This window comes from Phocoena phocoena, chromosome 15, assembly GCF_963924675.1.
Source record: "Phocoena phocoena chromosome 15, mPhoPho1.1, whole genome shotgun sequence".
NCBI classification, from domain to species: Eukaryota; Metazoa; Chordata; class Mammalia; order Artiodactyla; family Phocoenidae; genus Phocoena; species Phocoena phocoena.
The window spans coordinates 61,713,996-61,739,980 of NC_089233.1; the positions used below are offsets into that span (position 1 = coordinate 61,713,996).

Consider the following 25,985-nt stretch of genomic DNA (forward strand, 5'->3'; position numbering starts at 1 on the left):
TCCCCCACCGCCGCCCTCGCGCCGGGTCTAGCGCCAGCCGGTCCCCGCGCGCCCGCCCCCTCTCCGCGGCCGCACCCGAGTTCTCGCGCGCCGCCGCCGCCGCCACGCGCCCCCCGCCGCCGCCGCCGCCGCCGCCGCCGCCGCTGCCCCGCGCCGCCGCCGCCGCCCCAGCCCACCCCGCCCGGAGGTCCCGCGTGGAGCCGCCGCCGCCGCCGGGGAGGAGGAGGATGAAGGACAAACAGAAGAGGAAGAAGGAGCGCACGTGGGCAGAGGCCGCGCGCCTGGTGAGGCGGGCCGCCGAGGGGGGCTCGATGGGGGGCGTGGGGGGTTGGCTTGCCGAGCACCCCCCACTGGGAGGGGGGAGGGGCGAAGCCCTGCTCACTGTAGGAGGGGGCGGGCCACCCTTTCTGCTGGAAAGGGACAATCCCCCAAGGCGTTGGGTGGGGAGAGGTCCCCCGCCGGGTCGGAGGTGGCGCCTTTTTCTGCACGTCCCCCCTCTAAATTCCTGCGGAGGGGTCGAGCTGGCAGGCCGGCTCCTCCCCCTCCGGGCGGCGGGGCCCCCGCCTCCCCTCCCCCACTATTTGGCAGCTTCTAGGGGGTCTGGGGAAGCTTCGTTTATGCACTCGGGGGAGTTAGGTTTCCGGGAAGGGTCGGAAGCTCCTCCTTCGCTTCCTGGTGGGCAATGGGGTGGTGCGTTTGACTCCAGGGGTTGGAAAGAGCCCCCAGTTTCAAGGACGCGAGTGGCATTTTGAGCTTTCGCAATCTAAACCAGGTGTGTGGAGGGAAGCAAATGCTTACTCCCAGCTTGAACCCTGAGCCTTGGTTCTCAAACTTTGGTGTCCTGTGGGGACACCTGGGGAGGTTGTTAGGAATGCTCATCCTAGGGCCCTACTTAAGACCTACGGAGTCTGAGATTCTGGAGTAGAGCTTGAATATCTTCATTTTAACCAGCTTCTCGGGTTGGTTGTAAAGCAGGTGGCCCACGTACCACACTTCTGAGATTCTGCTGACCGGACTTCACAAGCTAGACTGGAAACAGGCACTCTGCAGAGAACTAACTACACTTTGCAAAGAATGTATGCGTGTGTTCTCTCTTCCTTAGTGTCCTGGTGCATGTATACATGAAGTGTTGGGCAAAGACCAAGTGTCTCTGAAGATAATACTCACTGAGGACTTAGCAAAGGAGAGAGTAATTTGAGTATTTGAAGCTGCCTTGTAATGGGGGTTGTGAATTTTCTGTTCTCAAAGTGTCAGAGGACTTGCAAGTGAAATATCTTCCTTTTGGATTTGCACCCACAAAGCTAAGACACTTTGAGACATGTTCTTATAAAATCTTGCTGATGACAGTAGTAACAGGTTATGCTTGTCTCAGAGATGTCACTTCCTCATAACTGTCACAAAGCAGGGTTATAGTGCAGATAGTATACTTGTCTCTTGACACCCTGTAGTTTATATGTAATTGCTGTAATTCACTTTTAATGATGAATGAAGCTCAACCTTCTAATCTTTCATTTTATTGGGAAGTAGGGTTCCTGCCTCAGAGGTGTTGTGCAAAAAAAGACAAATATGTGTTGGAGGTTTTCACAAATCTTTGGTACACCTTTTTTGTTCTTGGAGCCTGTAAAACTCAGTTATTGACTTAAAAGAACTAACTCTGTTTGGTTTATAGGGGAAATTAAACTGGTGTACCTGATCCTCTTCCCCAGGCATTTGTTGCCCAAGAAACAGAAGTAGCAATTAGTTTGTAAGCTGAAGTTTTGTGCTTCAGTTAATTTGTTTTGGTTTGGCATATGAAATTTGCAGATTTTGAAGTACCTAAATACTTTTTTCAGGTTCAGTCAGATTTGGAAGCTTTGTTTAGCTTTCAGGATCTCTTGGTAGTTTCAGGATTTCTCCATTGTTGCTTTACCTGAAGGAGAGTAGAGGAGAGCCAAAAGGACATGCTCTCTTTCTCCTGGAGGTTGAGTCTGTTCATTGAAATTCTCCTCTGAGTTTCTGTTCTGCAGGTGTTTATGACTCTGGGCACGACCAGGAAATTTGCTTGCCAGAGTTTTACTTGTTAGAGGTAGGTGAAAGTACCTTTAAATCCTGTGTTATTTATGTCTTGACAGAATTCTAAAGTCTGCTCGTCTCAAAGCTTTGTTGGCTCTTCCTAGTTGAAAGTCTCTAGGAATTTGGGGTCCACTCTTAAGCCTCTTTAGGTTCTTGAATTTACGGTGATCTGCACTCCAGTATCTAGGTTGCTATTTCTGTTTTATCATTGGCTCAACTCATGCTAGATTATCCCAGTAAGTTCTTTCTCTTCTTTTACTTCTGGTTCTTCATTAAAAAATAGTAAGTCCTACTTGGAATTACTTGTGGTGCTCTTAAACACATGAAAGATGACTTGTGGGTATATGGTGTGTAGTTTTGCCTGTCTTTTATTGTTTTTTGTTTAGCATTTTCTGTCCCTTTGGATGGGACTAGTTGGTGAGCGAGGGGGAACTTTTAGAGTTCTCTCCTCATTTGGGGAAAAAAAAATTGTTGTAACAAATCAAGTGCTGGAGAGTTTGTGAGGCTTAACACCGGCTAGAGAAAACCTTGACTCCAGTGAGCTATAATGATAGGGCAGTAGATTAGATCTAATTACTCTTTGGACAGGTGAATTTGGAGTGCTTGCAGTGGCGATCAGATGCACTTGCTTGGGGGCAGTTTCATATTGCTCCCAACCTTGCTCACATTGGTGGCTAAAGTGATACCAGGAACCCTTTTAAAACTATTTTGGTAGGAAAGAAGAGACTTCTGGACAATTTCAGTAGTGTAGTAAGCCCCAGGAGGTTGATTTTTGCAGCTGTTAATTATGTTGTTGAGAAGTAGATATTGTTCTTTCAAACATTTTGTAGTCTTGTTTTTCCTAGATGTAGGAGGTAGACTTTAGGGGGTTGGGTGGGTATAAATCCTCCTACTTGTTAGGAACAATTTGTTTGGGAGAAATAGCTGAGTGGATTTCCCTTTAGATTGAATGCCCTTAAATGGATTCTCCCTGGCTTTGAGAAACTCTTCATTGCATGCTTTATCTTTCACTTTGATTCATGACTGACCATTCTTACATCAAACATTTTTTTCCCTTTGAAGTTGGAGAAGAGATACTTTTTTTTTTAAGTATGCTTTAGAAAGACAGACTAGGGATAGAACAGTGCTGAATTGTTCTTATACTGAAAGCCGGAGGCATGTACAGTTTTAATAAAAGTGAAAACTTTGTATCTTTTGATGTAACTTCCCTTTAGAGATTTTGTTTGCTCTCTCTTAGATTCTCAGGCTCTTCCTGACTGCTGTTTAAATAATTGGTAGCTAATTTTTCAGAGTCATGCCTCTTGGAAAAAAAAAAAATTACCATACAAAAATTCACTAGCTTAGCTCACAATTAGTATCAAAGAAGTTATATCTGTGGCAGTGAACATTAGTAGCTTGTATTGTGGGTTTGTTCAAGTCAACACTGCTTAACTTGGCACTTAGGTTCTTGGAATACAAAGATGGATTAAGGTTTGCCCTTGAGGAGCTTATGGTTTTTCTGGGGATGGAGAAGGTCCAGACAGGTGAATAGAATTTCATTACAGGCATGGTAAGTGCCATCATAGATGTATAAATGGTAATAGACATCCTGGTTCCTGCTTATTGTCTAAGCATAATTATGAATAGCTCCTCCTTTTACTCTCAAGTGTCCTTCTTTGGAAGATAAATTAGCAGTGTTGTGCAACTATGGGGCACTGAAAAGAGACATTGAACTGTCTGGCAGAGAGCAGAGAAAGCTTCCTGGAGGAAGGTGCTTTCCAAACTGAATTTTGAAGGGTGAGTAGGAGTTAGGCCTGTCACAGAGGACATAAGCAGGAGCTGGTAACAAAAAATAGGAGTGTGTGTGTTTATTTGCAGGGTGGAGAGTGTGGGAACTGGGTAGAACTACACATAGTTATTGGAACATAAAGTTTGTGGAGAGACAGGCAGAGATCAAATTGTGAGGGCCTTGTACGCCAGGCCAGCACACACCTACTTGGTGCCAGGCACTGTAGGCACTCAGTACATTATCTCTAATCTCTACAACAACTCTGAGAGGAAGATCTCAGTATCCTTCCTTCACAAATGAAGGAACCTAGGCTTAGGGTGGGTAGGTAACCTGCCCAAGTTTAGAAGACCAGAATTTGAATTCCTTAGAACCAGGTCTGTCTGGTTCTAAAACCTGTGCTTTTCCAGTGGACTAGTCGTCTCTCTGGAAGCTTCAGCTTTCACTGTATATAATTAGGTTGCTGTTGAAGGACTTTAAATTGGGAAAGTGATTAGGGCAGGTTTATTTTGTTGGACTGACTGGGGCTATATAGCAGGGTAAGTTATGCAAAAACGGGGATTTGGTCTTTTTTTACTGGTGAATTTTTAGAATTGTCCCTAGCACAAAGTGAGTGTTTCACGTATTTGTTGAATGAAGGATGGCAGCGGAGTACGAATGAATTTGAGGAGAGCAGGGCTGGTTGCAGGGATATTAGCGAAAAGGCTATTGTGTCAGGTCAGGTCAGAAACTGGTGGTGGGAACTGGGGGACAGGTGAGAGTGAAGGGTGAAACCTGGGTTTCTGAATTAGGTGATGAGACAGGCTGCTGACCAATGAGAGGAATGTTAGAAGGCGGGGGTGGGGTGGGGTGGTTGAATTAGAGTAGGTGAGCATGTGGGACGTCCAGTACAGAACTGAGTATTTGGAGTCTGAAGCTTGGGAAGCAGTCCGCAGTCCAGGCTAGAGGTAGAGATTTAGGAGTTATCAGAATTTTGGTAGTAGTTGAAACTGTGAGAGATGATAATGACACCCAAGGAGAATGTAAAAACTGAACAGAGAGAGGCTAAGAATGGGACCATGGTAGAGATTTTATTTCAGCAGCTACTCCTCCAAAACTTGACTTCCTTTAGTGCTCAGGGTTCATGATCTTCCACAGAGAGAACCTTCGCAGCAGTCCTGTGGGACTGTACATTTTACTTGTGACAGAGCAGTGCAGTACTTCGTTGTTACGGTTGTTAAATGACTGCAAGATGTTGGTGTGGTTTGGAGTAACCTCAGCAGCTGCACTGGTAGAGATGGTACAGAGATATTGACAGCCTCTCTTTTTTCCTCCCTGAGAAGAATAACATTTCTAAAACAACTCAGCTTTTTCAAGTGAGAGAGCTCTGGTTGCTCACTATGACCTTACTGCCAGGACTTAGTTATAGATGTCGCTAACATAAGTGGGATGTTCCATTTCTCATTGTTTGCTTGCACCAATCATATAGGATCACAGCATCATGTTGCCAAATGGCAAAATGTACTGTGGCAGTTAACAGAATTTCACAACCCAGTGGTACAAAAGCCATCATTTAAAAAATGTGGGTACTGGGAATTCCCTGGTGGTCCAGTGGTTAGGACTCTGCTTTCACTGCCAAGGGCACAGGTTCAGTCCCTGTTTGGGGAACTAAGATCCTTCAAGTGTGGCCCTCCCCCCCCAAAAAAAAGATAAAAAAATATGGATACTAATCAAAGTTCCTTGGGAAAGAAAATCTAAATGCATTTCTTTTTTTTTTTTTTTTTTTGCGGTACACGGGCCTCTCACTGTTGCGGCCTCTCCCGTTGTGGAGCACAGGCTCCGGATGCACAGGCTCAGCGGCCATGGCTCACGGGCCCAGCCGCTCCGCGGCATGTGGGATCTTCCCGGACCGGGGCACGAACCCGTGTCCCCTGCATCGGCAGGTGGACTCTCAGCCACTGCGCCACCAGTGAAGCCCCTAAATGCATTTCTGTCTTATAATTTATTGCGTAGAAAACTATGTATTCTGTGGTTTAGCCGTATTAACAGTATCAAGTTAAGCGGTAATCAAGGTTGCTAAGGCCCCACATATCATAACATGTATGCTAAGAGGTTGTGTGTTTTCAGAATTGAGAATTAGAATATTTCATCTAATGGCAGTCACTTTCAGCAACTAGTTAGATATATGTGTAATTTGGTTTCAGAAGTAATTTTGTCTGTGGAAAGACTAAATTGTCAGCAGCGGTACCTCATAGCAGAATTGTAGCCCATGTTATATAGTGACGGATGTAAATGGAAGTTGCACACTGAAATCAGAACACTTCTATTTCTTCAGGTACTAGAAAACTACTCAGACGCTCCAATGACACCAAAACAGATTCTGCAGGTCATAGAGGCAGAAGGACTAAAGGAAATGAGGTTTGTATGGCTCTTGTTGCTTAATGTCAGGGTTTCACAGGACACGTGTCTTCCTGCACTCAGGCAGTGATATGAGAAAGTCCGCATGTGCATATATGTGTACATACATACATACACACACACACGTCTGGTGGTGGTGTGGAACTATCTCCCATGTTGTGTGTCCTCTGGGTGGAGGGTGGGAGTGGCTCAACATTCATTTGTTTTCATCAGAGGTTCAGTGGCTCTCCCTATCCTTGCTCTCCCATAAATTTCGACATGGAGCTTGTTTTTTGTGTAAGGAGTCAGCAACATTTTCTCATGTACTCTGTTTTGCAAGTTTCAGTGATAGAGAAGGGACAGACTCTGATAGGCTCCATCGTGTCTAAAACTTCCCTCCTCTCTATACCATATCTTTGAAGTCCTTTGTTTTAGGATCAAAGAAGGGTGGTCTAATCACCATAAAACCCACTGGCTTTTTTCCCCCTACTGATTCTAGGCATTCATGATATGAGCATACTAAATTTGGAGGTGACCTTGATTTTCTTATCCTGTGATATATTTTTCCTAGAGAAGCAACAGATTGGAAACACAGAAAGAATTGCAGGCACAAACAAAAATCAGTGCCTGTCCTGAATCCTTTCTCTCCTCACCCCAACCTTTTTTAAAATTAAAATGAAAGAGGAGAGCACAGCACAGTTCCTTCTCGGGATTCAGAACAGACAGCATATATTCTGCTGGTTAAGCTTTAGCTGCTTGAAATTGATCTTTTAGGATCAAAAGATCCTCACTTTCCAGTTGTCAGTTCAGACATTCTCTAGCTGACGTTTTGTGGGGAGGGAAGATCAGGATTGTCTAGATACATTCATTTAAATACTACCTATGCACTGTGTAGTGTTATAATTGTTTTTTTTTGTTTGTTTTGTTTTTATGTGCTATTTCCCATCATGCTGCTGTCTGCACTGCTGTTGGACCACTGTGCCTATAGAAGGTAAATTAGTCCCTTTGGGACAGATGGAGTTGAGAACCTAACTTGTTTCTGCTTCTAGCTCTTACAGGAATTATGAAGCAGTCATGGTGGCTCGTGATGAGTGAGCAGCTCTGTGATTTGTAGACAGAGGTATAGTGTGTAGGAGTCACACTGTTTCAAGAAAGACTCTGCCAGCATGCCTTTCCCCACTGTAGCAGAGACATTAGCACACCCACTTGATACTCCAGATTCTGCACAAGGTTTCTTTTAGAGATTGGTTCTTCGTGAAATTTTTTTTTTTTTTTTAGCATCCAGTGTGTTCCAAAGCTGAATAAGTAATAGGGTTTTTTTTAATGGCTTTTTTAGACTCAGAATTTATTTTTAACACTCTGCATAAATTAGGGCCTCTAATTCTGAAAAATGCTGAGAGGCTTTACTTGAGATATTTATATTTATTTAACATGCTGGGGAGAGGGAAGAGAAGGTGCACAGGTGAACCCTAGCACTAACATGCTAGCGCCAAACTCAGTTAATATTAATAACGGACATTTGTCTGTATTTTTGACAGCTTTTCTATTTTAAGATTTAGTAAGTAGTCGCTAACTCACGTGAGTTGTCATTGTTTTGCGACCTACTGTTGTAGCAGGGACCATGATATAACTTAATATGCTATCTCTTTTTTTGGTTTAATGTTGGAGCATTATTGGGTACTAAATCCATTTGACTTTTTATATTCAAATTTAAATGATTGCTCCTGGGTAGATATAAAATAAAACCCATCTTTCCCCCTTCCCAACTGAGAAAAAGCAAATGAAATACTGTTCCTTTTGTGTGTTTATTAGAAAATGTTAACTGGAAAAAAAAAATTGTGCTTATTTTCTTGGGACAGCACCAGTGATCCTGTGGTTTTTGTGTTGAAAATGTTATGTGGCAGTTTCTGAGCGTGATACGCAGGTTGGAATATAGATGCTAGGAAACTCTCGGTTTTGTTTTTAATTAACATTAAAATTTAATTTAAATATTTTGGGTAAATAAAAATATTGGGTAATTTTTTTTTTCAAAACTCCTGAGTGTACCTGAAAAATCATTGTGTAGTGTTTCTAAATTTCTTGAGAGTTTGGTTCATATTGTCAAAAGGCACTAAAGAATTGTCAGGTATGGAGTGGAGATATCAGATAGCATGTCTTATCCCAGAGCTCTCTGGGTGTGATTTATGTGAATTTCATTTGTTGCTCTTTTGCCACTTTCAAAGTAGAATTCTTGTCATGCGATGTTTTCTTTTATATTTCTTCCTCTTTTTCTTGATTTAAGAGTGAGTTAAAGGGTATTAGAGCTTTGAGTAGGTAGACATATTGATTTGTATGACCACCTTCCATCCTTGTATGTTTTTACAGTGGGACATCCCCTCTTGCATGTCTTAATGCCATGCTACATTCCAATTCAAGAGGAGGAGAGGGGTTATTTTATAAACTACCTGGCCGAATCAGCCTTTTTACACTCAAGGTAAGTAATATAAACTCTACTTTAGTGCAGTGGTTCTTCAGCTTTTAGTGTTCCTAAGGATCACTGGTAGGTCTGGAATGTGGCCCATGAATTTGCATTTCTAATAGGCAGGCAGGTGATGCTGGTGCTGTTTTTCTGAAATGGCGCATTGAGATGTTCTAGTGTGAACAGAGTATTAGGAATTATTTAGTCATATCAGCTATTGTGTCTGTATTCAGTTTTTCCTTGTTTATATCTGCAGATTGTATGCAATAGTGGGATAAGTATGTGTGGGGGTAATTGCAAATGTGCCTTAATTATAGTTTTGTCTGTAATAATATGTGAAGGGTAAATTACTGGACAGCCAAGTAAGACCTAGTCTATGGAAAATAACTGCAATGTGAAAATACTTGTGGAAATTCAAAAACTCAGCATTTACCAAGTGACACTAATTACAAAGCAAGAGAACTTAAATCAGGTTCAGTTCGTAAGCTTAAACAGAGCTGAAATGAACAAGCTAATTATTTTTCTACCATTTGTGATATACATCATTTAAACCAGGGATTGGCAGATTTTTTTCTGTTAAGGACCAGAAAATAAATATTGTAGGTTTTTTGGGCCACACTGTCTCTATCGTAACTATTCAACTCTGCCACTGAAGCAGGAAAACAGCCACAGAGAATGCACAAACGAATGGGTGTGATCCAATAAGACATTATTTATAAAAAGAAGCAGTGGGCTAGATTTGGCTTGGGGGTGTAGTTTGCTGACTCCTAATTTAGACATAGTTGACCTGTTGATGGTGAGAAACTGCAAATTTGATGCTGATCCTTATAAACTTCCATAATGTCGTTATAAATTGCAGTAGTCCATAAACAGACTTTTCTCTTTTAGTTTTGTTTTTGATAGACTTGTTTTCTTTAATTAATTAAAAATTAAACACTCGAACAAATACCAGCTATATAACCTGTGGTCATAAAACTTGATCTTTAAGTACACATCAGATGTACCTTATGTTCAGATATCTGTGCTGTTCTCTGTGTTGTTTTTATTTGTAGTATTTCAGACTTTAAAAGGCAGCATAATGTAATGTCAGAAACTGAGCCTTGGAAGAGTCAGAACCCTGAATTCAAAATTTAGCTTTGTCACCTGGGACAGATTTAACCCCTCTTTATGGTGGTGTATGCATCCCTGACAGTCAGTCCTTAATAAATGGTACCCTTTATGATACTCCTTTAGGTTCCTTATCCTTAATTGCGTGTTAATGGCATTTTTCTATTATATATTATTAAATATATTGTAATTATAGGTAATTATATATAGTTGTGTGGATTATATGTGTTACAAATGTGCCAGTTAATGGAACATTTCTCTTTTAAGAGGGAGAAGAAATACCTATTTCTATGGATACCTTAAGGATAGGAATTGAGTTTCATTTGTCCTTGTAATTTGGCTCTGGTCAGAATTTTTGGCATAGTCCATGTTTAATAAATTAAAAAAAAAATAAATGTATTTACTTATTATTTTGGCTGCATTGAGTCTTCGTTGCTGCATGCGGGCTTTCTCTAGTTGCGGTGAGTGGGGGCTACTCTTTGTTGTGGTGCGCAGGCTTTCTCATTGTGGTGGCTTCTCTTGTTGCGAAGCATGGGCTCTAGGCACATGGGCTTCAGTAGTTGTGGCACGTGGGCTCAGTAGTTGTGGCTTGTGGGTTCTAGAGCGCAGGCTCAGTTGTGGCACACAGGCTTAGTTGCTCCGCAGCATGTGGGATCTTCCTGGACCAGGGCTTGAACCCGTGTCTCCTGCATTGGCAGGCAGATTCTTAACCACTGCGCTACCAGGGAAGTCCCTGGTAGGCTTTTAGCCTGGTTGATTATCCGTGCGTGCTATCCGTGCATGTCTCTTTTAACATTTTGACCTGTTAGAAAGCGATATGTGCAAATGCAACAGAAAGTAAAATGCAGCAGGGGAAGTGAAGGTAGCCCATAAATTCTGCGATTTGTAACCTAAATGATAATTTATATGAATAATATTTGAAAAAATTGGATTATAATTTCCTTATAGCTTTACTGCTTGTTGTATTCAGTTAATATATTTGCCATGATGGTATTGATACATACAGGCACACCTTATTCTCCACCACTGCCCCCGCCCCTCCCGGGGCTCCTTGAGAGTCTGAAGTGTCGATTAGTCTTATTAATTGCCTCATTATCACAACACTATCTTCCAGAAGTTGTCCAGGCATTTACTTTATTGTTATTTGGGAGTGGGTAAGAAAGGATACCAAAAATCTGAACCAGCTGATTACCATCCTATCCTCATCACCCGAGGACCCAGGTCTGCTGAATAAAGTACAAGGTGGTGCATTTTTTCCTTTCTTATCCTCGTTTGAAGAAATTTCAAACCTACAGAAAAATTGGAGTACTACACTGAACACCCCACCTATCTTGCTTTCTTCCTAATTGTTACAAGTTTGCCACATTTGCTTTATCCCTCTCTACATATATATGCTTTTTTTCCCAGAACCATTTAAAAGTGTTCAACTAGTACTGGTACTTCACCTTTACATATCTTAGAATGTATGTCTTAGGAGCAAGGACATTGTCTTACATAACCACAATACCATTGTCATAGTCAAGAAACTTAATGATACAGTAGTATATAATATATAGTCCATATTCAGTTTTTTTCTAGTTCTAAAAATATTCTTTCTTTCTTTCTTTCTTTATTTTTGGCTGTGTTGGGTCTTCGTTGCTGCACGCAGGCTTTCTCTAGTTGTGGTGAGCGGGGGCTACTCTTCGTTGTGGTGCGCGGGCTTCTCATTGTGGTGGCTTCTCTTGTTGTGGCTCATGGGCTCTAGAGTGCAGGCTCAGTAGTTGTGGCTTGCGGGCTCTAGGCACGCAGGCTTCAGTAGTTGTGGCGCATGGGCTTAGTTCTGCGGCGTGTGGGATCTTCCCGGACCAGGGCTCGAACCCTCGTCCCCTGCATTGGCAGGTGGGTTCTTAACCACTGCACCACCAGGGAAGTCCTGTGGCATTTTTTGGGTCTGTTTTTCTCATGTGTTAAGGAGAAGCATGTGCAGAATGGCTTGGTATTTTTCTCCCCACTGCTTGGAAATCTCTTCTAGTGGGCCATCAAGGTCAGAAACCATGTGGTTTCACTACTTAGTTGAAAATAGGAGTTTTTTCAGTTCTGAATACATTTGTGTGGACTTATCTATGGTTACCAAAGCTTTACGGATAAGCTGGAGTCTTTGGGGGCATGCCACAGGGTTTCTTCTCTGATAAAAGTTGTTCTGGGTAATGCGATGGTACATTTGACACTATATGTAGATGCTTGCATCAGGCCTTAGAATTAGTACTCAGGGATGTGTGGGATAGATGAAATCTATCCATGCTTTGAATTCTTGTTTTGAATTGCTTTTCTTAAGCTTTTCCTGAAGTCAGCTGTCAGTGTCCATCATTGCCTGGTTAGAGGTGGGATTTATATTGTTTTTTACACTTGGAATTTCCCATCCTTGTAAAACCAGTGAGAGCTCCTTTGTAGTGTTTTACATTTTTATGACTGTCATGCTGAACTACTTTGCTTTTGTGACTAGGTGTCTGTGTCATTGGTGAGTTTAACCTGGGTTGTGAGTTGTCATTGCAGCACTCACTGTCAGTCATGACTGCAGTCATCTGAACATTGTTCAATTTTATTGTGGAATGATGCTCAAGTCAAAGTGTCATGGCCATCTGCACTTTATTATACCTTATGTAGTGATATAGGGCTCAGCCTTAGGGGGGGTCCTTTAATTCAATTAACAAGTCCAGTTGAATCTTTTTAGTATGTAGAATATATATTTTTAAAGTATTAAAAAATCTTCTTGGTAAAAAAATAAATGACTACACTTAAAGTATCCATCCATTAAAATTCACTGTTTGCAAATGAAAGAAAAGCAAATGGAGGACGAGAAGGAGGTAATTTTTGCAGTTTCACAATGTTATTTATAGATCTACAATTAAGTTTTTCACATACAACTCCACACTTGCAGTGATTCCAGAACTATTTATATTACCATTAAATACTGAGGAGACTTCCATACAGTCAAATCATAGAGTCTGTCATTTGCGAGGCAGGACCAGAATCCATTTTGATTTTTGATAGGTACGCATCAAGCAAAGTGGGCTTCTAAAAATGCAAGTCATATCATCCACTATCCTGCTTGGCCCTTGCCTACCTCTTTGATCTTTCCTGGCACCTTCTCCTTGGTCATTATACTTCAGCCACCCTGGCCTTCATTTACTCTGTTTCTCAAAGGCCCCAAACTTGTGTCCACCTCAGAGCCCTTGCACTTGCTAGCCCCTATGTCTGGAAAGCTCTGGGGTAACTTCTTGTCATTTGGTTGTTAGTCCAGAAGTACCTTCTCAGTGAGGCTTTCTCTAACGGTAGTTCCAATTCCACAACATTATGAGGGTTTTGGTTGTTTCACAGTCCTACCTTGTTTGTTTGATTACTTGGTTATCATTAGCCTCCCTCCACTTGAATGTCAGTGCAGGGACTTGGTTTTCACTGTATCTCCTGTGTCTGGCAAATAGTACATAATGTAATAAATATTGGCTGAATGGAAAGTAGAAGATAGCATCATCAATACCTTAAGCCAGCTAGTTCTCCTTGTCGTCTCCCTTTCTTTTATATGTTTTATTATAGAATATGCATACTCTGGGTTATTTTTTCTTCTCAGCAAGGTAACTTCTAAGAACCCTTTTTTTGTTTCCTTGCTCTCTTTAGAGCAATTCTACGTTAATCTGTGAAAGAATCTGCTGACACTAGAAATAAATCTTGGGACTTCCCCAGTGGTCCAGTGGTGAAACTCCACGCTTCCAGTGCAGGGGGTGTGGGTTTGATCCCTAGTTGGGGAACTAAGATCCCACATGCCATGCGTGGTGTGGCAAAAAAGAAAAAAAAGAAAGAAATCTTTCCCAGGCTGAGGCCATAATGTGGTTCTTCTAATTGCTGAAGGCAGAAACTGAGCCATTCGAAACAGTTTGAATGTTTTAGGTATCTTTTAGGTATCATGTTATTCTTTTTAGTTTTGAACTTTGGTCATCATCTTTGTTAGAAAAAAGAATTTCTTTCATATAAAATGGTAGTGACGTTTTTAGATGATGTCTTTTATAGTCCGTGTTAGCTTTATCAAATATATGATCATTTTAGTGCGTAGAATTCTAGAATTTTAGTGTGGAAGGGGCTCTCAAATCATCCGGTTCATTTGCATTTTGCAGGTAGAAAACTGAACTTCTAACAGATTAGGTTTACCCATGACCGTGTGTCCTTGCAACAAATGCATTTGGCCAAGTTGGGACTAGAACCCATGGCCCTACCTTTTGAGTTTGATTTCTTTTCATTATGCCAATTCAGAATAAAGAGTTTTTCTTCAGGTTTTAGGATCTTTGGTTACTTCATCTTTTTAAAGCATCTTATGAGTTCCTTGATACTTCTCAGAATGTTAGTTTTATTCTCGTAATGAAAATTCTTATAATTGTTAAGCAAAAGTAGCTTTTCATGTCCTTAGATGTGTACTCTTCAGTTATGGGCGGTTGGTTTGAATTTCTGCCCTCTGCATTGATCATACCGGCATTTCTGATCGTGGTCATTCTTTTCTGTACCAGAGTGAGTGGTATATGGTGGTAGTAAGAGCACTGGAGTCAGCTTGAGGTCTGGGGTCCAGCATAGTGCCTCAGGTCCTATGGAATATCTCCATTTATACTTCTTTGTCTCTAACACTGAGAAGTTGAAATAGATTGGTCGTTTAAATACTTCAGGTGTAAAACCTTTCATATCATGAAATGGAGCTGCATGATGTAGATGACTGTGAAACTGCTCTGGTTGAAACAAGCATGAAGACCCCGCTTCTCCATCTGTCGTGGATTCTGCCATCCCTGTCCCATTCCCCAAGCACCCAAGGCATCTTTCCCAGACCCAGGAGCTCTGTTGAAAACCTCCTAGAGTGAAAATTCAGTGAAGATCCTTCCCGTGCTCACATTTTAGCATCTAGACTATTTTGTGTGAAAAGTAAGTCGGCCCTGGATATTTTTCTTTCCTGTTCTTTTGTGACGCATTTGGTATTTACTGGAGGCTGACTGTTTTATTACAAACCCTTTCCCACTCTGTACTGCATAGAAGGCCTACTTAGTAGAGCAGTACCATTTACTCTGGTTAGTGGTAGCAGTAGTTTGGTCTTGATGGAGGCTTTGACCCGTCATTTGGTAAAAGTTTCCTTATTGGAGTAATTCTCAAGGGCCACCTGGATCCACCTTTGAAAAATGGGGTATTCTGTTGTCTGACAGGATATTCAGCAAGCTCAGGGAGAAAAGAGAACTTGATTGTTAATGGAGCCCTGGTTAGACTCTGGTTTGCCTAAGAGGTGAGCAGCCTTTTGTCCTGCTACCTCCTGAAGTTCAAAGCCCTGTAAGAATGAAGTGGTAAATGATAAAGGTCAGGGAACAGAGGTTTGGAAAGCACTACCACTGGAATTCTTTTTTGTAGCTCAGAGGGGTGGGCAGGATGATAATTTCAAGGTTTCTAAAGCAGTATATATATATATTTTAACAAAAAGGTTATAAACATTTTTTAAGTGTGATTTTAAAGCATCAGGGTTCTAGGAAAATGAGGAGCTTGTATGTACTTCAGGCTTCCTTGGGACTGTGTGAAAAAATGCTTAAACTTTTCTGTGGTCAGCCAGTATGAAAACTGCGTTTGATCTCTTCTCAATCCTTCACATCAGACTTTTGGGGAGGGTTGTTTGAGGAACTTGTTTGGTGGCAGAAAGTTGCTTCTTATTCTAGTTTACATAATCTGGTGGAGAAGATGGAAACTGCTGCTTAATCGAGTGCTAACTGTATTCCAGACAGGCATCGTACTGCTCACCTTGGTCTCTTGAAACATAAATGTGTTTCCTACTCCTGTACTAATGGGGGAAGCAGCCTGAGAGAGTTTAAGTAAATGGTATGAAGTCACCTTTTTGGTTATTTGAGAGGTTGGTATTTAACACACGGAGGACAGGTCAGGATATTCTAAGTTTCTCCCAGATGAGTTGGCTCTTAAATATGTGAGATGCATTCTCAAGGTTCTGAGAGAATGACTTCAAATTCTTTGTGCATCATGAGGCAGGAGAAGAATAGGGAGCCAAAAAGATGTCTGTGTTCTTCTGGAAGCTGCTGTCTTCTTTGATTCAGTTGTACTAGATGGGCTTCGAAATGTGTGCTTTTCCAGTCAGGTAATCCTTTTGTTTTAGTTTTCTCTTTGGCTCTTTATGCCAGCTTTTCTTTGGTAAATTAACTCCTGACAATTCTTTTAAAACTCCTTATTTTTTTTTTTGGTCTGCATTTCCACTGCCACCTTAGTATAAGTTATCCTTGTACGCTAGCTACTGAAATAGCTCCTGCCTGGTCTACTTGCTTTCACTTTTGCCTCCTTAGAATCCAGTTTGCTCTTTTGTAATCCACAAAGCAGCCAGAGGGGTTTTTTAAAAAACAATTTGATCATGACACATCTCTGTTTGATTCAAGTCTGTGGTTTCCTATGGTGTTTACCAAAAAATCCAAACCTTGCTCAGCCACACTGCCCTTCTTTCAGTTCTTTGAATTCCTTAAGCTCTTTCCAGTTTTAGGGTCTCCTATTTGGAACTCTCTTCTCTCCACTTCTGCCTGGCTCAACTTAATGGGTATCAACTTAAATCTCAGTCCCTTAGAGGAGCCTTCTCTCTAAATTGGGTTTTCCTGTTGTGCCCTGAACTTTACTTCTTTTCACTTACAACTTTATAATTATATAATTATTTGGGTGATTGTTTGATGTCTCTCCTGACCAGGTCTTAGGGCAGAGAATCTGTATTATTTTGTTCTGGGCTATATCCTCAGCATGTCTCATAGTAGGTGCTTAAAAGTGTTTGTTAGATAAATGCAGTGGAAAAAGCATAGAAGGAGGTTGTTATGACTTGATTGGTAGCAGTTCTCTATGCCAAACAGTAGAATTGGTTCAGAATAGTAATTGTTAGTATTAAAATTGAAACATGTAGTACAGAATGTTTATCAGGATCTCTTTTTCAGGGAATGGAGTGTTTGAAAACCTCCAAAGTATAAGCTTTGTTTTCTCAAAAGAAAGAAAAGGTAATGTCCAGTGTTGCCTTTGAAATCTAGTGCCGTATTGATTCCTGAGATTCTGTGTTTGCCTGCCTTCTTTTTTCTATTGCCTCTCCCTGAAAACTTTTAGGATCTTATTTCCATGATTATATGCTTTAGTGTGGGTCTTTTTGCACTCCGCGTGTCTTACTCAAATGTCTGATGATTTTTGGTTGAGGGCTATTCTTGACTCTTAAATATTAGCGGGAAGTTCAGTGTATTGTGGTTTTGTGGCTTCACTTGTCTCCTGCAGCAGTAGGTACTGGTTGTCACTTAGATGTATGGTACTGGAGTAGGGGTGCCCATCTCCTCCTAATGTAGACTTAGCAATTCCCATGTTCTCAATTCCATACCTCATCCTTGTCTGCCATGTACCTGGTTTAAGTTCTGAGCCTTTCTGGAATTTAGGGGATGAATGTGCTTGGGTCTTTTCAGTATCTCCTAGATTACTGTAGTAGCTTCCTAACGTCTCCTTACTTTGCTCTTGCCACCCTCCTCAACACTGGAGCCAGGAAATTTTTTTAAAAGCTCATGGAGGGGCTTCCCTGGTGGCGCAGTGGTTGAGAGTCCGCCTGCCGATGCAGGGGACACGGGTTCATGCCCCGGTCCGGGAAGATCCCACATGCCGCGGAGCGGCTGGGCCCGTGAGCCATGGCCGCTGAGCCTGCACGTCCGGAGCCTGTGCTCCACAACGGGAGAGACCACAGCAGTGAGAGGCCCGCGTACCGCTAAAAAAAAAAAAAAAAAAGTTCAGTCAGACTGTGTCATTCCTCCCACCCCGCTTCACTCAGGGTAAAGGCCAAAATCCTTAGAGTTGCTTGCAGTGCCCTTTCGCCATCTTCGTCCCACCCTCACTCCCATCTCTCTTCCTCTTACTCTCTCCCCTTGTTCACTCTGCTTGACAAACACAGTGGCTTCTTTGGTGATCCTTTAACATGCTATCGCTATTCGTCTCCAGGATTTTGCCTGTGCTGCTTCAGCTGTCTGCAGTGCTTTCCCCCAAACACCTTCATGCCTTGCTCCCCCACCTCGTTCAGGTCTGTGCTGGAATTGCACCCTGATGCCTCCACACCGCATAGCTCTCCCAGTCCCCGTGTTCCCTGCCTTACGTTTTTTTTCTTGGTATTTATCACTGTGTGATATACCATATTATATATGTTTTGCTTTTTGTTATTGTATGTCTCCTTTGACTAGAACTAGTCCTCTAGGGGAGGAGTTTTTAATTTTAGTTAATGCCGTCTCTTCAGCCCCTAGGAAAAAAGTAGGTACTCAGTATTTGTGTGAGTAAATGAATCATAGTTTATTTCTTTTAATTTGGTAATATAGTGAATTAGTTCAGTAGAATTTTTTTCCAGTGCTCAAGCATCCTTGTATTCCTAGGATAAATGTCACTTTGACATGGTTTTCTTTTAAATAACATGTCATTGGATTTAGAGTATGAATAATTTATTTAGGATTCTTAAATCTGTGTTCATAAGTGACCGATCTGATATTTTGATTTCAAACCTTGCCGTGTTTTGGTATTAAAACAAGCTGTGCTCTTTTCCCTCCATTGGTTTTTGCAGTAGTCTCTTTAAGACAGAGATTATTTGGGGTTTTTTGGTAGAACATGCCTATGAAGGCTACTGGGTGTGATGTGTCTTACTTTGAGAATATGTTGTTTTTAACTTTTAAAAATTGTGAAATATATAAACTATACAAAAGAGAATATATGCAAATTTTGTTATTTTAGATAACAATAACTGAGAAATAAACTGCAGACTGTATCCACCAGCCAGCTCAAGAACAGAACATCCTCTGCACCCTTTGAAACCTCTGCGCAGATCCCTTTCTCTCCCTGTGGAAGATAACCACTGTTCTAATTTTCATATTAATCGTTACCTTGCTCTTATTTCCAGGTTTATCCACATGTGTATGTATTGCTGAACATGCCTTTAAAATACCTTTATGTGAATGGAATCACGTTGTATGTATTTTTCTCTCACTTGCTGCTTTGTGCTTATCATTTCTGAGCTTGATGTGTGTTGGTGCATTTAATTGAAATACGTCATATTTTCTGCTATATGCTGTCTTATGGTGTGATATTCCGTGATTTCTTTGTCCATTCTGCTCTTGGTGTGCATTTGGGTTGTTTCTAGTTCTCGCTGTAGCAAACACTGCTGCATTGAATACTCTTGTACGTCTCTTGGCGCATGTGTTCGGTAGCTTCTCTAGGGTGTGTACATTGCTAGGAATGGGACTGACCAGGAGGTTTTGCACCTAATCATCATGACTAGGTAGTACAGCTGTTTTTCGTATGTAATCGTATGAATTTGTAAAGTAATCGTATGAACTTACATTGCTTTCGTAGTACATGAGAATTCCTGTTGTTCCACAGCCTGAGTATTGTGGGTGTAAATTAGTATTTTTGTTCTGTTTTTAAAATACGGTATCATTTACCTACAGTAAAATTCACCCATTTTGATGTACTAGTATGCAGTGTACTAGTGTACAGTTCTATGAGTTCTTTTTAAAATTCTTTTTTTTTTTTAGTTCACATTTGTTTTGACATTTTATTTGGCATTTTAACAGTGATATTTAAAGGTATGCCATACGTGTCTTGAATGCTGTTGCTCCAGTAAATGCTTTTGTTAAAACATGCTTCTCCCTCCCCTAAAAATTCAGTTTTATATTTATATACAGTAAAATTTACCCTTTTCCGGTTATAGTCCTTTGAGTTTTGACAGACACATACAGATGTGTAACTGCCACCATAATTAAGATATAGAACAGTTCCATCACCCCAGAAACTACCCCCTTGCTTTTTTGTAGTCAGTTCCTCTCCCGACCCCAGCTCCTGGCCAGCCATTGATTTGTTTTCTATCCTTGCAGTTATGCCTTTTCCAGAATGTCATATAAATGGATTTATACATTATGTAGCCTTTTGAGTCTGGCTTCCTTCGCTTAGTGTGAGGTATCTGAGATTGAGCTATCTTGTAACGTACAGTATAGTTCCCCCTTACCCGAGGTTTCACTTTCTGCAGTTTCAGTAACTGGTGGTCAACTGCAGTCTGAAAATACTAAATGGAAAATTCCAGAAGTCAACAATTCATAAGTATTAAATCGCACACTCTACTGAGTAGTGTGGTGAAATCTTGAGCCATCCTGTGCTGTCCCGCCTGTGATCACCAACCATCGACATCATCTCCTCCTGGCATCCAACCACTGATGTTGTCATGGCTCAGTGATCTAGGGTTACCTGGAGCAGATGATCTTCCTCTTGAAGAAGGTCAATAGTAGCCTAACACTACGTCACAATGCCTACATCATTCACCTCACTTCACCTCATCATGTAGGCTTTTTATCGTCTCATATCATCACAATAAGAAGGGTGAGTACAGTATAGTAAGATAATCTTGAGACAGAGACCACATAACTCTTACTATAGTTCTATTTTATTATTGTTGTTGTTAATCTCTTACTGTGCCTAACTTATAAACTTTATCATTGGTGTGTATGTATAGGAAAAAACGTAGTATGTATATATAGAGTTCGGTACTATCTCAGTTTCAGGCTTCCACTGGGGGTCTTGGAACATATTCCCCATGGATAAGGGGGGACTACTGTATATCAATAATTTGTTCCTTTTTAGTGCTGAATAATAAATATCCCATTGTATGGATCTACCATGTTTTGCTTATCCATTCCTCAGCTGATGGACGTTTGGATTGTTTTCTTCTTTGGACTACTAAGAGTAGTGCTATGAATATTTGTAGACAAGTCTTGTGATAAACGTTTCAATTCCTCTTGGGTAGATGCCTAGGAGTGGAATTGCTGAGTTGTGTTGTAATTACTGTTTACTTTTCTAAGAAACAGCCAACCTGTTTTCCAAAGTGGCTATATAAGCTTACATTCAAGTTTTTTGTTCTTCAGTAAAATTTTTTCTTTTTTCCCCCGGCAGTATTATTTTTTTCCTGAAGTCTATTTTGTTATAACCCATCCAAATGTCTTATAATTAGTTGTTTTTTTTGTTTTGTTTTTTTTTTTTGCCGTACGCGGGCCTCTCACTGCTGTGGCCTCTCCCGTTGCGGAGCACAGGCTCCGGACGCGCAGGCTCAGCGGCCATGGCTCATGGGCCCAGCCGCTCCATGGCATGTGGGATCCTCCCGGACCAGGGCACGAACCCGTGTCCCCTGCATCGGCAGGCAGACTCTCAACCACTGCGCCACCAGGGAAGCACTATAATTAGTTTTTGCATGGTATATTTTTCCATCCTTTTGCTGTTAACCTGTCTATGTCTTTCATGTTTAAGGTTTCTTTATATTTTTAGTTGGATCTTATTTATTTTTATCCAGTCTAATAATTTCTACCTTTTAATTAGGATGCTTGGACCATGTACATTTAGTGTAATTACTGATAAGGTTGGATTAAGTCTTCCATCTAGCTCTTTGTTTTCTCTTTGTCCTATTTTCCTTCTTTTCTTTTCCTGCCTTTTGGATTGAGTATTTTTATTTTTTATTCATATTGCTTTGAGACATTTATTTATTAAAAATTTTTAATTGAAGCATAGTTGATTTACAGTGTTTCAGGTGTACAGCAAAGTGATTCAGCTATATATATATACATATATATCTATTCTTTTTCAGATTCTTTTCCATTATAGGTTATTACAAGATAATGAATATAGTTCCCTGTGCTATGCAGTAGACCCTTGTTTATCTATTTTATATATAGTAGTGTGTATCTGTTAATCCCAAATTCCTAATTTATCCCTTCCCCCACCACCTTACCCCTGGATTGAGTATTTTTGTTGTTTTTTTTTTTTTTTTTTTTTTTTTTTGTGGTACGCGGGCCTCTCACTGTTGTGGCCTCTCCCGTTGCGGAGCACAGGCTCCGGACGCGCAGGCTCAGCGGCCATAGCTCACGGGCCCAGCCGCTCCGCGGCATGTGGGATCTTCCCGGACCGGGGCACAAACCCGTGTCCCCTGCATGGGCAGGCGTACTCTCAACCACTGCGCCACCAGGGAAGCCCCCGGATTGAGTATTTTTAATATTCCCTTTTATCATCACTGTTAGCTTATTAACTGTATCTGTTTTTTCCCCAGAGGTTGCTTTATTATTTACAAAATGCATCTTTAACTTCTCACAGACTACCTTTAAATAGTATTATACATTTCACGTAAAATGTAGCATCCTTGTGATGCTCTTCTTCCATTTACCCCCTCCTAGTCTTTGTGCTATTCTTTTCATACATTCTACTTCTATATAGGTTATACACGTCACAAAGCATTACTACTTTTGCTTTAAACAATTCTTATAAAGAAATTTAAAAATGGGGGGAAAAGTCTTATTTTACCCACATATTTACCATTTCTAGTATTCTTCATTTCTTTGTGGAGGTCCAGGTTTCCATTTGTTACTGTTTTCCTTCCTTCTGAAGAACTTTAACAGTACTGTGGTGCAGATATGCTGTGACAGATTCTCTCAGCTTTTCCTCGTGTGACAACGTCTTTATTTTGCCTTGAAGGCTATTTTATCTAGATACATTGAAAGGTTCCCACCCCCACCCCCAGCATTTTAAAGATGCCAATCCTTTGTTTTCTGGTTTGCATAGTTTCTGATGAAAAGTTTGTGGTAATTCTTATATGTGTCCCTCTTTTTTCTGTTGCAGCTTTGAAGATTTTTCTCTGTATTATAGGTTTTGACAATTTGATTATGAGGTACCATGGTGAACTTTTCAGATCTGTGGGTCAAATTTGAAATATTTTCAGCCATTTTTTCTTTAATTTTTTTTTCCTGTCCTGTTTCTTCTGGAAAGACGTGTGTTTGACCACTTTATATTATACCACAGGTCACTGATGCTCTGTTAATTTTTCCAATCTTTTGTTTCTGTGCTTCATTTTGAATACTTTCTGTTGCTACTGATCTTTTCTCCTGCAGTATCTAATTTGCTTTTAATCTGATCCAGTGGATTTTTCATTACCGATAATGTATTTTTCATCATTAGAAATTCCTTTTTTTTTCTTATTTTATATCTTCCTTTTTTCTCATTGTGTTCATTCTTTTAATCCTTGATCATAGTGCATGCATTTATGGTAGCTCTTTTAAGTCTTTGTCTACTAATTCCATCTCTGTCATTTCTGGGTCTTTTGCTGTTGACTCTTCTGCTTGTGAGTCATATTTTCCTCCTTCTTGGCGTATCTAATAGTTTTTGTTTGGATGCTGACAATGTGAATTTTACAATGTTTAGTGCTACAGTCTACCTTCCTTTCAAGAGTGTTGGGCTTTATTTTGGCAAGTCATTAGGTTACTCCCTTTGGATTAGTTTACTCCCTTTGAGGCTTGTTTTTTGAGCTTTGTTAGGGCAGATCAGAGTAGCCTTTTCTGTAAGGATGATTTAACTCTCCTACTAAGATACTTCCCTTCTGGGGTCTCTACCAAATGCCTCCGATGGTTAACAATGTCCCTCCACTCTGACTACTTGGTAACTCCTAAGTCTCTAGGCCTTCTGTTTGGCGGAATTACCTCTGGGAATTACTCAGCCATTCATTGCCCAGCCGAATGGAATTTCACCGTATACATATGCAGAGACCCTATGCAGATTTTTCTGCAAAGCTTCCTTCTCTCTGGAATTCTGTTGTGCAACCTCAAGCCATTTTAGCCAACCAGAACTTTGATTCCTGTCTCAGCTCAGGAAACTGCTGTGCTCTGCTTGAGATGCCGTGTGTGTGTGTGTGTGTGTGTGTGTGTGTGTGTGTGTGTGTGTGTGTGTGTGTGTGTGTTTTTTAAGATAAACTGTTTCATGAGTTCTTGTTGATAATTCCAATTCAAATTCAAGACTATAGGTTTTTTGCTTGACCTTTTTCAGTTTTACATGTATACCTCCTTTCTTATGTGGAAATTCTGGTTCCCAGTGAAACCACATAATTACTCATTTGCTTTTTCCAGTAATCTCAGAATAACAATACCAGCACTACCACCAGCAATAGGAATACTCTAAAGGGGTTTTTTTGTTGTTGTTGGCCTTAGGTATATTTTACTAGGGATTTAACACATCACTGCAATTTAAAAATCACTTGAAATAATTCATTTGTGTGTGGTTATGCCATCAGCTTGATACACAGTTTGGTTTATTAGTTTTACCTACTTTTAGAGATTGCATTTATAAATTTTAATTTTGCTTTATAATGATGTAAAATATTTATGTATGGTTCAGTACACAGCACAGTGTTCATTTAATGAATTCTGTCTCCTTTCCAATCTCCTTTACCTGCTTCTTTTCCCTGTGGGTAAGCATTTTATTTTATTTTTTGTTATTTTCCTTCCTTTTCAGAAATATAAACAACATATTTGTATTTGTATCCTCCTTTTTTAGAATGGCATCATTACACACTTTTCCCTACCTTATTTTTTTTACTTGACCGTATGTCCAGGAGATCACATGGCCATGTTATAGAGCTATTCATTGTTCCTCTTGACAGATGTTTAGCATTGTATTTTGTGGATTTACCATTGTCAAAAATAAGCAAAGTGTGATCCACAGACTGCTCTCAGTTTGTGAACTATTGTTCCTATCTGTGATGAGCTAAGTACAGAAATTTGGAATGTTTAGAAACTTTTATTGCAATTTGACATTGCCACAACACCTGAGTATGCTTGGTGGCCTCATCCCCACTCTAGAACAGTGTATAGATCCGCTTGGGTGTTTTCAGGCTTGCACAGTGAGTCACGTGGACTAGTCCTGTGCAGTAGGACCACATATTGGTCTTTGATGGGTTGGGGGAAAAAAACCAAAACTGGTCCTTTAACCCAGATAGAATGAGAAGGAGTGTATCTACTCTGTGTACCCTTTTGGTGTACCTGGCGCCACAAGTTTCGACATGTGTACTTTTAACGTATTTCTTCAGTTCTAAATAATTTGAGATTTCTATTATGAAATCTTACTTAATTCATGAATTAAAACTGTGTTTTTATAAGTTTCCAAATATATTTATTGTGTTTCCTCCCATTTTATCCATTTTATTAAATCAGTGTCAAAGAAGTGGTATGTGTGTTTTGGATTCTGTTGAGACTTTTTTTTTTTTTTTTTCCGGTACGCGGGCCTCTCGCTGTTGTGGCCTCTCCCATTGCGGTGCTCCGGACGCGCAGGCTTAGCGGCCATGGCTCATGGGCCCAGCCGCTGCGCGTCATGTGGGGTCCTCCCGGACCGGGGCACGAACCTGTGTCCCCTGCATCGGCAGGCGGACTCTCAACCACTGTGCCACCAGGGAAGCCCCTGTTGAGACTTCTGGCTTAATATTATGGTCAGGTTTTTAAGTGTTTTAGCTGTGCTTTAACAGTATATATTTTTTTACTTGTCTGTATTAGTATTCTATCTACTTTCTGTCTCTGTGACTTTGACCTACTCTAGTACCTCATATAAATGGAATCATACAGTATTTATCCTTTTGTGACTGGCTTGTTTCACTTAGCATAAATGTCTTCAGGGTTCATCCATGTTGCAGTCTGAACTCGCTTTTAAAATTCCTCTTTTGTACCCTCTGCTGGCTTGGAAGTTATTTATTCTCTTTCTATCATATAGGTTACCTTTACGTTTTTCACCATGAATACTTACAGCCTAAACTGAATATCTGTCTTTCCTCATAAATGATAATTGCATTTTCAAGTGTTTTAATTCTCATTGTTTCATCTCTCCCATGCTCTTCTCTAGTTCCACCTTACTTTTAGCTCTCTCAAAGACAAGCATTAAAAAATGTTTAAAAGTTAGTATTTATGTTGAGATATTCCAAATTTATTGGTTTACCATTGCTTCTTGCATCCCATTCCTTCATTCTATGTTTCCTTTCTTTTGTATTAATGTACATCATTTATCTAGCACTTCCGATTTGGATCTGTAAGTATAAGCTACCTTTCTGTATCTTAAGGCCTCTTTGTTTTTACTCTTAGATGGCATTTTACTTGTGTAATGATTTGCAGTTAACTGTTATTTTCCCTCGTAGGAAGATGTCATTCCCTTGTTTCTGGCATCCATTGTTGCATTTGAGAAGTCTGGTGTCTGTTGCTAGTTATAATCATTCTTTTCTTTTGGTTGCTTTTACTACTTTTTGCTTGTCTTTATTGTTCTGCAGTTTTGCTGTAGTGTATATTTGAGTAATTTACCCTGGCAATCTGAAAACTCATGTGTTCAATTTTGGTCAGTATGTCT

The 25,985-nt window shown here is 40.6% G+C and overlaps 1 protein-coding gene across 1 annotated transcript in view; it reads left to right on the top strand.

The window, feature by feature from the left end:
• Positions 1 to 227: 227 nt before the first annotated feature.
• ASXL1 (ASXL transcriptional regulator 1) overlaps positions 228 to 25,985 on the top strand; it is a 66,431-nt gene continuing 40,673 nt past the window's right edge. Inside the window, exons 1-4 of the mRNA XM_065892788.1 lie at positions 228 to 284; positions 6,132 to 6,214; positions 7,182 to 7,184; positions 8,558 to 8,666. Of these exons, the coding sequence (XP_065748860.1) occupies positions 228 to 284; positions 6,132 to 6,214; positions 7,182 to 7,184; positions 8,558 to 8,666 (252 nt within the window). The remainder of the gene's footprint in view (positions 285 to 6,131; positions 6,215 to 7,181; positions 7,185 to 8,557; positions 8,667 to 25,985) is intronic.